The 12,328-nt window shown below is 43.3% G+C and overlaps 1 protein-coding gene across 4 annotated transcripts in view; it reads right to left on the bottom strand.

Moving 5' to 3' along the window:
• NTM (neurotrimin) overlaps positions 1–12,328 on the bottom strand; it is a 961,781-nt gene that overhangs the window by 17,869 nt on the left and 931,584 nt on the right. For all 4 annotated transcript variants that reach the window (XM_081537930.1, XM_081537932.1, XM_081537929.1 and 1 more), the window contains one exon: positions 988–1,122. In XM_081537930.1, the coding sequence (XP_081394056.1) occupies positions 988–1,122 (135 nt within the window). The remainder of the gene's footprint in view (positions 1–987; positions 1,123–12,328) is intronic.

Here is a 12,328-nt window from a genome sequence, read left to right as displayed (position 1 = left end):
ATCTTTATTAACTGTAAATTATGTCACTTTAAAAAGAAATTGTGGTAGGGTACTAAGGTGGCATGAATACTGTTTCCTTGATTCTTCAAGTGCTTTGTGTTAATTAGGCTCAAATTTTAACAGAAACCAACATATTAAAGTAAAGAAGGAGTAAACATCAAACCAATGTATTCTTTCTTCCTCTATGTCCAATCCCACCCAAGTTTGGAAGGAGAAACTCTTCTCGTCTGCTCGTTTAACTCTTGGGTTCTATTCTGTCCTAAGAGCATCTGAAATTAGCACAGCTGGGAAAACTTTCTGAATGTCCTAGAGACTTGAGTCAGGGTACCTAACGAGGAGCCTAGAGAGAATGCATGAGGGAGCGGGGACATTGAGCATCATCGATGTCAGAGAGAATTTGGATGCTGAAGGAAGAGGAGGGGTCCAGAGAAGTGGCCTTCAGCTTTTGAGGTTCAGTACCTCTATTAGCAAAAATCCGGTATGAGATATACCCTCTAATATTGGATATTTGTATGTTTATTTACAGTTCAATTGTGAATGTATACCATGTCCATCAACATACATAATTAAAAGAGGATGAGATAACATAAAGTACACCATAAACATAAATGATAATATTTCTTCCATACACGTGCTTTTTATTTTTGCTCCCTATTAAGGAGATGACTGTCCAGAGAATGAGAAGATTGGTGACATTATGAGTAAAAATTTGGATTCAAAGACAAGCTTGTATAAATTATGCAATGGATGCCATGTAATGATCTTTTAGGACTCTAAGTCAAGCTTTGGATTACATAAAATTACTTTCAGCTCCCATTTATTTTCTTTAAGAGTTTAGAATCGTTGCTCTTGAAAGCAGAAAATGGACAGTGAGGCTGCACCATTTTCTGCCCTGAGTTAGGGCTGGCACTGTGGTCCAGCTCTCTCTGTGGCCAGGAGGGCAGCACCTCCTGAAGGTGCTGGGTGGGGGCGCCTGAGACCACTTACAGTTCACGGTGACCTTGACTCTCCGCACCACTGGGGCCGCCACGTCATTGGAGGCGCTGCACTCGTAGACCCCCGACTGCTCCCGTGTGATGCCCTGGATTTCCAAGTACTCGTCTTCACTCACAAAGCCCACAGCTGCAGGAGAAGGGGTGAAGAAATAGAAGGGAAAACACCACAGGCACAAACTTAGCAAACCAAGTGTGCAGTGGTTACGTCTGCAGAGCATCATGCTTATTCTCAGTCCAGATTCTCAGGATGGACGGCAGCTCTCCCGCCTGCCTCTCTTCTACCTCCTACATCACTGACTAGCTTGTCCTAGGTTCCCCAGTGGACCAGGTACAATGCTTGTGCTCCTACCTGGACCAAGCACAGAGTCTGGAGAATTGCCGGTACTCAATAAGTGATGAATAATGTCAATGTTCACCCTCTCCGAATCTCACCAAGCAGTCAGGCTCTGGGTCTGAGATAGGCACCCCCATCCCACCCCTCTAGGTCATCACAGAGCACACCGGGATGTCTGGAGGAACAAATGATAAACTGATTACATGAAAGCACTTTGAAACCCACTTTAAAAGCACTACACACTTGTTGCTTTTCAAACCCTCTTTGAAAGCAGTATACAGTTACCCTATGATTTGCCTGGAGGTCCAGACTCAAAGGATCAGGGCTATGTTAACGCAGTGTGGGGGTCCCATTCTGAGGGGGAGGGAAGAGGCACAGTGCTTCCCCCAGGGCGTAAAACCTCTCCATAATGCTGCCTGTATCTGTGATGCAGAAAATGAATATGATAATAAAAATAAACTGATGTCATACACAGAATTATGTGCATGGTATGCAAATAAGGAGAAGAGGGCATCAGAGGATGAGATGATTAGATGGCATCACCAGTGCAATGGACATGAACTTGGGCAAACTCCGGGAGTTGGTGATGGACAGGGAGGCCTGGTGTGCTGCAGTCCATGGGGTTGCAAAGAGTCGGACACAACTGGGCACCTGAACAACAACAACAACATGTAAACAATGCTTATATTTGTTCTGTGACTTTGCTAAGATCACCATTTTTATAACGGTAATAGCAGGAGTGATGATGACACAGAAGACAATAGCTCTCGTACACAGAAGGGTCACTGCCTGCCCAGAGCGGCCGGCACTTCTGGGTCTTGATAAGTCTGTCATCATCCAGACCTAGTCCAACCTGAGAATCCCCCAGGTGTCTTTCTGCCCTATGGAACCTGAAATATGCATGTACAGGAGCTCCCCTGCCTGTACTATCTGCGGACAGCATCTATCACAAGCAGGCAAGCAAGAGTTAGTAAATTCACAGGAAGAACCAAGAACATGCTGAAAGTAGCAAGCAGGGCCCCAAAGTCCAGAATCTGAGAAGACAGTCAACATTAGCCCATAGAGACTCATGGTCCCCACCAGTAAGCACAGTGTCCTTAATTGTCACAGTGGCCTTAATTGTCTGTCACTGCTCCTTAAGCATCTTTAGGGGAAAGAGCACTAACCTTGAACTGATGAAGGGTGGAGGAAATGAGGAGAAGAGGCTTAAATGAAGAGCTTGTGCTTCCTTTTATGTTGTCGTTGTTTATTTGCACCCACCCTGAGCCTACATTTGTCAGATCTTCCAGCTAGATGCTGTAATTACTGTGCAGAGCATCACGGACACCAGTGTCACACTTAATATTCCCATTAACTTTAAATGGTGGTCCTTGGTACATATGTGTGGCAATTGGTGTCATATTTTAATTAGGCTTGCCCTACACCATCTGAAATTAATAATAGCTCGAATTACCAGTGTAATTTATAAATTAACAGTGCTGTAGCATTAGGAAATAAATTAGCTCTCGACAGCTGTTTCTGGACTGAGCTCCAGTGTCAGGACAGTGACTGGTAGGACCTCAGATCTCCTGGGAGGCTGTGATGACACCATCAAAGCAAGGAAACAAAACGACACAGGGTTCCCTGGGCCCTTGTTCTCTCCAACTACAGATCATGCATCTGGTTTAATTCTACCACCCAAACAGGTTCTTGTGCGAACACAGTAAGACTTACAGGAACCAAACTCTGAAGAACTTGTTATAAGAACATCCAAATGGAGAAGTTGAGACAGAGAGGGGGATATTGCCATAGGGTGAAATGCAAGTATGTGAATATTAGGGCAATCATACTAAAAAAAAAACAAAAAAACAAAACTCAAGTTTTTTGTGGGAACATTGTGCTACTGTATGTGAAATTTCCAATATTAATATCAGGCAATTTTATGTAGGGAAGGAAGCTGGATAGTTTAAGATTTGGGCAAAGTGTACCTTTCCTACTGATCCACATCTGTATTACTGGAGGAAGAAAATTACACTAAAGTCATCCTGCAAAAACCAAGGAAGCTTAATTTTACTAAGCTGTGTTCTCTAGAACAAATGGAGAATTACAGAAAAAGTAGAGTCACTGAATTTGTTACAATATTGTTTCCCATGCATGTTTTCTTTTTTTGGCCTCGAGGCTTGTGGGATCTTAGCTACGTGACCAGTGATTGAACCCACACCCCGTGCATTGAACACTTTTGCATTGGAAGGCAAAGTCTTAACCACAGTGAAGTCCCTACAGTTCAGTTCAGTTCAGTCGCTCAGTTGTGTCCGACTCTTTGTGACCCCATGGACTGCAGCATGCCAGGCCTCCCTGTCCATCACCAACCCCCGGAGCTTGCTCAAACTCATGTCCATTGAGTCGGTAATGCCATCTAACCATCTCATCCTCTGTCATCCCCTTCTCCTCCTGCCTTCAATCTTTCCCAGCATTAGGGTCTTTTCCAATGAGTCAGCTCTTCGCATGAGGTGGCCAAAGTATTGGAGTTTCAGCTTCAGCATCAGTCCTTCCAATGAATATTCAGGAATAATTTCCTTTAGGATTGACTGGTTGGATCTCCTTGCAACCCAAGGGACTTGCAAGAGTCTTCTCCAATAGCACAGTTCAAAATCTTCAATTCTTCGGCGCTCAGCCTTCTTTATAGTCCAACTCTCACATCCATACGTGACTACTGGAAAAACCATAGCCTTGACTAGACACTCCTTTGTCGACAAAGTAGTAGCTCTGCTTTTTAATATGCTGTCTAGGTTGGCCATAGCTTTTCTTCGAAGGAGCAAATGTCTTTTAATTTCATGGCTGAAGTCACCATCTGCAGTGATTTTGGAGCCCAAGAAAATAAAGTCTGTCACTGTTTCCATTGTTTCCCTACCTATTTGCCATGAAGTGACAGGATAGCCTCTTGATGAAAGTGAAAGAGGAGAGTGAAAAAGTTGGCTTAAAGCTCAACATTCAGAAAACTAAGATCATGGCATCTGGTCCCATCACTTCATGGCAAATAGATGGGGAAACAGTGGAAACAATGCCAGACTTTATTTTTTTGGGCTCCAAAATCACTGCAGACAGTGATTGCAGCCATGAAATTAAAAGACGCTTACTCCTTGGAAGGAAAGTTATGACCAACGTAGATAGCACATTGAAAATCAGAGACATTACTTTGCCAGCAAAGGTCCATCTAGTCAAGGCTATGGTTTTTGCAGTAGTCATGTATGGATGTGAGAGTTGGACTATAAAGAAAGCTGAGCACTGAAGAATTTATTCTTTTGAACTGTGGTGTTGGAGAAGACTCTTGAGAGTCTCTTGGACTACAAGAAGATCTAACCAGTCCATCCTAAAGGAGATCAGTCCTGGGTGTTCACTGGAAGGACTGACGTTGAAGCTGAAACTCCAATACTTTGGCCACCTCATGCAAAGAGTTGACTCATTGGAAAAGACCCTAATGCTGGGAAGGATTGAAGGCAGGAGGAGAAGGGGACGACAGAGGATGAGATGGCTGGATGGCATCACCGACTTGATGGACATGGGTTTGGGTAGACTCCGGGAGTTGGTGATGGACAGGGAGGCCTGGCGTGCTGTGATTCATGGGCTAGCAAAGAGTTGGACACGACTGAATGACTGAACTGAACTGAACCGAACTGACAAGACCTGATGCCACGATCTTGGTTTTTTGAATGCTGTGTTTTAAACCAGTTTTTTCACTCTCCTCTTTCACTTTCATCAAGAGGCTCTTCAATTCCTCTTTACTTTCTGCCATAAGGGCGGTGTCATCTGCATATGTGAAGTTATTGATATTTCTCCTGGCAATCTTGATTCCAGCTTGTGCTTCATCCAGCCTGGCATTTCGCATGATGTACTCTGCATATAAGTTAAATAAGCAGGGTGACAGTATACAGCCTTGACGCACTCCTTTCCCAAATTGGAACCAGTATGTTGTTCCGTGTCCAGTTCTAACTGTTGCTTCTTGACCTACAGATTTGTCAGGAGGCAGGTAAAGTGGTCTGGTATTCCCATCTCTTGAAGAATTGTCCACAGTTTGTTGAGCTCTACACAAAGGCTTTGGTGTAATCAATAGAGCAGAGGTCCCTACACTTCCTGATTGAATTAGGTAACGTACATGAAAATTAATATGTATAGATTAAAATGCTTTATATATTTTAGCTTTCATTGCCATATTTTTAATCTCTCTCCTCATATATTGTTTCTCAATTAGAAGCAAAAATATCAACACCAGAGAGAAAACTAGTGTGTATATATATATATATATATATATGTATATATACACACACACACACACACACATACATGGGTTTCCCAGGTGGCTCAGTCGTAAAGAACCTGCCTGCTGATGCAGAGGATGCAGATTCAATCCCTGGTCCAGGAAGATCCCCTGGAGAAGGAAATGCAAACCCACTCCAGTATTCTTACCGGGAAATCCAACGGACAGAGGAGCCTGATGGGTTACCGTCCATGGGGTTGCAAAGAGTCTGAGATGACTTAGTGACTAAACATATATAGATATACATACAGAACAAATGAAACTCTGAATCAACAGAAATGAGGTAACTATCAGTACTACTTAAACAAGCAAACAGAAAAGAAAAAAAAAAAACACTTAACTGAAATCTGAATTTCTAGAGTTAATAATTCAAAGAAAGTTTTCCTTTAATAGCATTTGTGCTCTGGCTATGAAATGATCAGTCCTTTGTCACTCGAATGGAGAACTTATAAAAATATTGGAAGAAAGACAAACAGAAAACAGATCCACAGAGGCAGGACAGAGGCTGGTGTCAGTAGAATTGCAGAGAATCATTGTTTGAATAGAGAATTTTAGTTGCCAGTCATACCTACTGAATCAGAATCTCCTGGGATGAAGAGTTTTAAAAATTCTCATGTATACTCAACTTTGGGAATTAGGGATTTAGGTCAATCCTGTATTTTTCACGTGGGAAACTGAAGCTTAGACAAGTCCAGGATCACACATGTGGCCAGAGGCAGCACACTAGGTCACAGGATGGCCCCCACACCTATTAATCCCGCAGCTATGAGTGTTTTCTAATGGTGCTTTTATGCCTTGTGCACTGGTTTTATTTTCCCATGTAATTGAAGCTCTTTAACAGTGGGGACCACATCTTGGGCATTTCTGGCTTTTAAGGCACTCAGGATGTAGTTTACATAATTGGAAGTTTGTCAACCTCTTTTTTCTTTTTATTTATTGCTTCTATGTTATTAATTTTATTTTAATTGGAGAATAATTGTTTTATAATGATGTGTTGGTTTCCGCTGTACACAATGTGAATCAGCTATGCCGTGCTTCATCACTCAGTCCTGTCTGACTCTTTGTGACCCCACGGACTATAGCCCACCAGGCACCTCTGTCCATGGGGATTCTCCAGGCAAGAATACTAGAGTGGGTCGCCATACCCTCCTTCAGGGGACCTTCCCAACCCAGGAATCGAACCTGGGTCTCCCACATCTCAGGTGGTGGATTCTTTACCATCAGAGCCACCAGAGAAGCCCAAGAATACTGGAATGGATAGCCTATCCCTTCACCAGGGGATCTTCCTGACCCAGGAATCAGCTTTAAGTATACATATGTCCCCTCCCTCTGGAACCTCCCTCCCACCGTTCTCCCACCCCACCCCTCGAGGTCATCACAGAGCACCATGCTGAGTTCCCTGTGCTGTACAGCAGCCTTCCACTAGCTATTTATTTCACACGTGGTAGTGTGTATACGTAAACACTACTTTCCCAATTCATCCCACCCTCCCCTTCCCCCACTGTGTCTGTAAGTCTGTTCTCAATATTTGCATTTCTATTTCTGTCCTAAAAGTAGGTTCATCTGTACCATTTTTCTAGTTTCCATCTATATGCATTAATATATGATATTTTCTCTTTCTGACTTACTTCACTCTGTATGGCAGGCTCTAGGTCCAACCACATCTCTACAAATGACTCAGTTTTGCTCCTTTGTATGGCTGAATAATATTCCAATGTATATATGTATCGTATTGTCCTTATCCACTCACTCTGTTCCCAAACAGCACCACCTTTGGTAACTGTTCCTGGCAAAATATTTGTATTTCCTGACTTTAAAAAATATCATCACCACTAGTGTTCTAATAATAGCCTTTCTTTAAATATGTGATTTTAAAAGTTTTATTGAGTGTTTAGTATAATTTATATTTAATCTCGGGGCCAATTATTTCCTTGGGGGATGCATCCTTAATTTAAAAATGGAGATCAATGAGGAAATGTGATTTATCTAACAGAATTTGTTTTGCAACCAACTTTTCAGGAACAAAACTATTTCATTAAGTGGACTCTGACAATCCAAACAGGGAAAGGAAGCAAGTTGGAAACATGATAATTTCATTTCCTGAAGCCCCAAAGAAGCTTCGTACTCTTCGGAGGACTTAAGCTCAGAACTTCATAACCCATGGAAGGACAAAAACTGCCCTGTGTAAGTAATACTCCTTTGGAAAAGAAACCCCAAGTTTCTGAGTTCATAGATTGGGCTTTGACATCTGTATAACTGAAAATAATAATAGCCACAGTTATCATTTTTATCTCACCCGAGAAACACTTGTCAAGGAGAACAGCTGTAGCTATTGGAGAGGAGAAGGCACAGCTGTCTCCATGTTTAATATTTTTATGTCATAAATATGAGTTGAAATAAAAAAATCACTGGACCTCAGAAACTAAGAGAAAAAAAGAGCATAGAATTCTAGAATTCCAAATTTGGAATCATTTAAAAAATTATTTCAAATTCTGTGACTAGTCTAGTCCTAGACTTGTCTAGTCCTAGATTCATCTTCTAGATTTGTCTGAAAGTGAAAGTCACTCAGTTGTGTCCGACTCTTTGCGACTCCATGGACTACACAGTACCTGGAATTCTCCGGGCCAGAATACTGGAGTGGGTAGCTGTTCCCTTCTCCAGGGGATCTTCTCAACCCAGGGATTGATCCCAGGTCTCCTGCATTGCAGGCAGATTCTTTACTAGCTGAGCCACCAGGGAAAGCCCACCAGGGAAGATTCGTCTAGTCCTAGACTAGTCCTCTAGACTCTGGTTCCCTCCTCCCTTTTGATTTGCATCAGGAAGTTCCTGTTCAATGCAGATTGGGCTTTGGGGAGAGCTCTTTACAGGACAAGTAAGAGGGTGTCCCTCCAAGGTGTCTTGATTTTGAGCTGAGCAGCACTGGAAGTTTTGTGCTTTGATGGAGGAAGCCATGGTTTTGTTCAGGTGCTGAGAGGTCTGGTCTACAAAAACATGATGATAGAAGCATGGTTAGTATCCTCAACAGCAGCCCTCGAAAGCCAGAGGACTTGTTTGAGGTCTGAGGGAGGAAGTGGTGAGGGTGGAATCAGAGAAGATGTGTTCAGGGAAGACATTAGAAGTGGGTGAGGCTGCTGTGAGATCCAGAGTCAGCAGCTGCCGATGGAGCAAGGAAGCCCCCCTCATCCGCCTCCACCACTCCTGCTGTAAACTCAGAGCAGCCTGGGGTTCCCAGGCTTCAGCCAAAAACCATTATGGCAGACTCTCACTCTACCTCAGCCTGAAGAGGCAGTGGTGGGGGCTGCGTGGAAGGGGCCTCCGAGAACGAACAAGAAGTAAAGCTGGGGTTTCTCGGCATGGAGATGGGCCCTCAGGGTCATCTTAACCTGGTGCTGGGGGAATCCTGGGGCTGTGGGATCAGGCTGGGGGCTCGTGGGCTCCAGACAAAAGCCACATCTGTTGCAACAGGGCGAGATGACCAGTGTCAAAAACCATTTCTAAATATTAATACAATATTTGTTACTGTTGAGCAATCGACAAAGGAGAGCTTCCGAGAGACTGGTATTCAGCTGGAGTAAAACAGCTGAAGTGCTGATCTCAGCTCTTGGCCCCAAAGGCCTCCGGCTGCACTGTGGGCGGGGCTGAATTCCTGTCTGCACTCTGGCCCCTGAAGTCACCCTAGCTGATGGCTCACTCCCCATTCTTCAGATTCCTCGTCTTTAAAATGGGAAAACGACACCAACGTATAGGGTGGTTGTGAGTATTTAATACGTATAGTAAAGTACTCAGCACACGGTAACCTCTGAACAACCGGCAGCTCTCATGATTACCCTTACTGACCCACAACTGATATGAGCATATTGTAGTACTCCAGATCCTTGGTACAGGAGCATCTCGATGTGAAAATGAAAGAATAATCAGATTTCTGTTTTTCCAGGGGGACTGAATCATAAGAGCTTTACAAAGGATTCACCACAGATCCTGGGACAAGAAAGTTCTCCTCTGTTCTCTTAAATTAGGAGATTTTGATTTAGAAAGCAAAGTCTTGATGGATTGATTTACAAGGGTTACAATTCCTGGGGATCCTTTCTTCTAAGAAGGCAGGTGCAGCTGTATAGCTCATGTGAGACCAGCTGGGGGCTTGAGAAATGTCTCTAATTTCACAGCTAAGAATATAAGAACATAAATATATACATGTAGATGCATGATAAGTCGCTTCAGGCATGTCCTTCTCTTCGCCACCCTATGAACTACAGCCCACCAGGCTCCTCTGTCCATGGGATTCTCCAGGCAAAAATACCGGAGTGAGTTGCCATTTCCTTCTCCAGGGCATTTTCCCAACCTAGGGATCAAACCTGCATCTCTTACATCTCCTGCACTGGCAATTACCATGTTGGAGATTACCAACATAGCCAGCTGGGAAGCACCCCCCCACACCCGCCAACATATGTGTGTGTGTATACACACACACACACACACACACACACACACTAGAGGCTTCCCAGATGGCTCAGTGGTAAAGAACCTGCCTGCTAATACAGGAGACCCAGGAGATATGAGTTCAATCTTCCTGGGTTGGAAAGATCCCCTGGAGGAGGAAATGGCAACCTACTCCAGTACTCTTGCCTGGACAATCCCATGGACAGAGGCACCTGGCAGGGCTCAGTCCTTGGGGTCACAAAGAATCAGACATGACTGAACATGCACGCGTGCACACACACACACACACACACACACACATATATATATATATATATACATATGTATGTATTTTTCTTGACCTTTCCTTTGGATGCAGATAGCTTGGCTGGTAGAATGGAGCATCTAACAATCTCTCTAAGAATGAGTGAATGTCAAAGATCTCTTCAGAGAAAAGTTCTAGATTTTTTCCTGCTCTTGCACTGAGGTACAGCTTCAAACAGTCGATGAGAACATTATGCATCGCACACAGGGGCCAGTGCTGGGGAGTGGGGTGGGATGAGTTTTTCTGAGTCTCTGACTCTCATCACAGGAGAGGAACCCTCCCTAAACTCACCCCGCATGGGTTACTGGGGAGAAGGAGCTGCAGTCCCCGCCCATGCCTGCCCGCCAGGCTCAGAGCTGTCGCTACTGCAGGTGGACTTCTCTTAGATCTGGGAAACATCTCACTTCCCACAGCATCCCCACACAGATGATGGAGTCCCCCAAACCTTCAAATTAACCTATTAAACTGATTCCATCATAAAGCAGTAATTAGAAATCCAATTAAGTTTACGTAAACTGATTCAACTGTAAATTGCATGACTATCTATCTCTCAACCTATCAATCTATCTACTTATCTATGTATCATCCATCTAACTACATATCTATCATCTATATGTCTATCAATCTATCTGCATATCTATCTATCTAGAGATAAAGGTAACAGCAAAACACTTGCATAGATCCTGACATATATTAAGAACTCATGCGACAGTTGAAACCAAATGTATGTTTGTGATAACATATGAATATGCATACATGAAATATATTTTATGGATACATAAAAAGAAAAGAGAATCCCCTTAATTTTTAAAGTGGGACACTTTCTGGGAATCATCTTTACATTTGTATTAAGGAGGAGCTACAACCAAAACACAATTATATGAAAGTGACCCCTTTGCACTCCACTACACCAGGTCCCATGTATCTCCGAGGCCCATCCCTTCCCTTAACAACAAGCTGTTTCTGCAGACCCGGCTCCAACAGCCGGCTGGGCCCTCAGGGTGTGTGCCTCTTTGCTGCCTGCCTTTTCACGAGGACCCCCAGCTCAGGTTTACATGCAGACCCTCTATTACGGTGGACGGTTTCAAAGTCAGAAAATGCACAGCTGGAGGCTTAGCGTTTGCAGCTTGATGTCTGGAACCTGGGTGTTTGCAGTAGTGCAGCTGATGGCTTCTAAAAAAAAAAAATTAAAAAAAAAATAAATGAAGGAATCAGCTTTTGATTTGTAAACTCAGCCAATTTGATCTGAAAGACATTGATAGGGGATAAATATAGAACTCTGCAGTGTCATATTACCTCGAACGTCGGCTGTTTGCTTTCTCTTTTTCTAAATCCCTAGAGATACAAGCCAGGAATGAGGGCTGCGGAATTTGAAGTTGCTTTGAAAATCCTTTTCCAGATTAATTAAATGGATTTTTTTTTTTTTAAGGATTCTTAATGGGTTAAGGTTCCGGGCTCTATTACGCACACAAATGGTCAGAAGTCCACTTGCAGGGATTCACTGCGGCCACCTGGTCCTGAGTTGCCTTGGGAAAGCAGGGCTGTCTGTGATTTAACCATGAAGACAATTTCTAGATTAAGAGCAGGATTTTTTATCTGAAAACTAGAACTCCAACCCTAGGGGTTTCTGAGGCTAAGGAAATGACATCATGCACGTATGCCTGTGTATGTGTGTGTGTGTGTGTGTTTTAACAAGAGATTCTATTTCTTTCTGAAAAGGGGTCTAAAAGGAGTACAGGACCCAGAAAGATTCATATTGACCCCTCTATAGTCCTGTGGTTCATCTAACAGTGACTGCATGGAACCAAGTCTCTATCAACCCCCAGTCTTAACAAAGAAAAATGAGAAAACTCCTTAAAATATAACTGATGATCGGAAAAAGGAATAACTCTAGGAGTAAAGCACAGCCTTGAGTATCTGTTAAATATTTTGTAGAGGATCGAAAGTGAAGTAACTTATAAATC

Source organism: Giraffa tippelskirchi, chromosome 10, assembly GCF_054371585.1.
Source record: "Giraffa tippelskirchi isolate mGirTip1 chromosome 10, T2T-mGirTip1v1.2.pri, whole genome shotgun sequence".
NCBI lineage: Eukaryota > Metazoa > Chordata > Mammalia > Artiodactyla > Giraffidae > Giraffa > Giraffa tippelskirchi.
The sequence above is the reverse complement of the archived record's forward strand: the minus strand, read 5'-3'. Positions and strand labels throughout refer to the sequence as shown.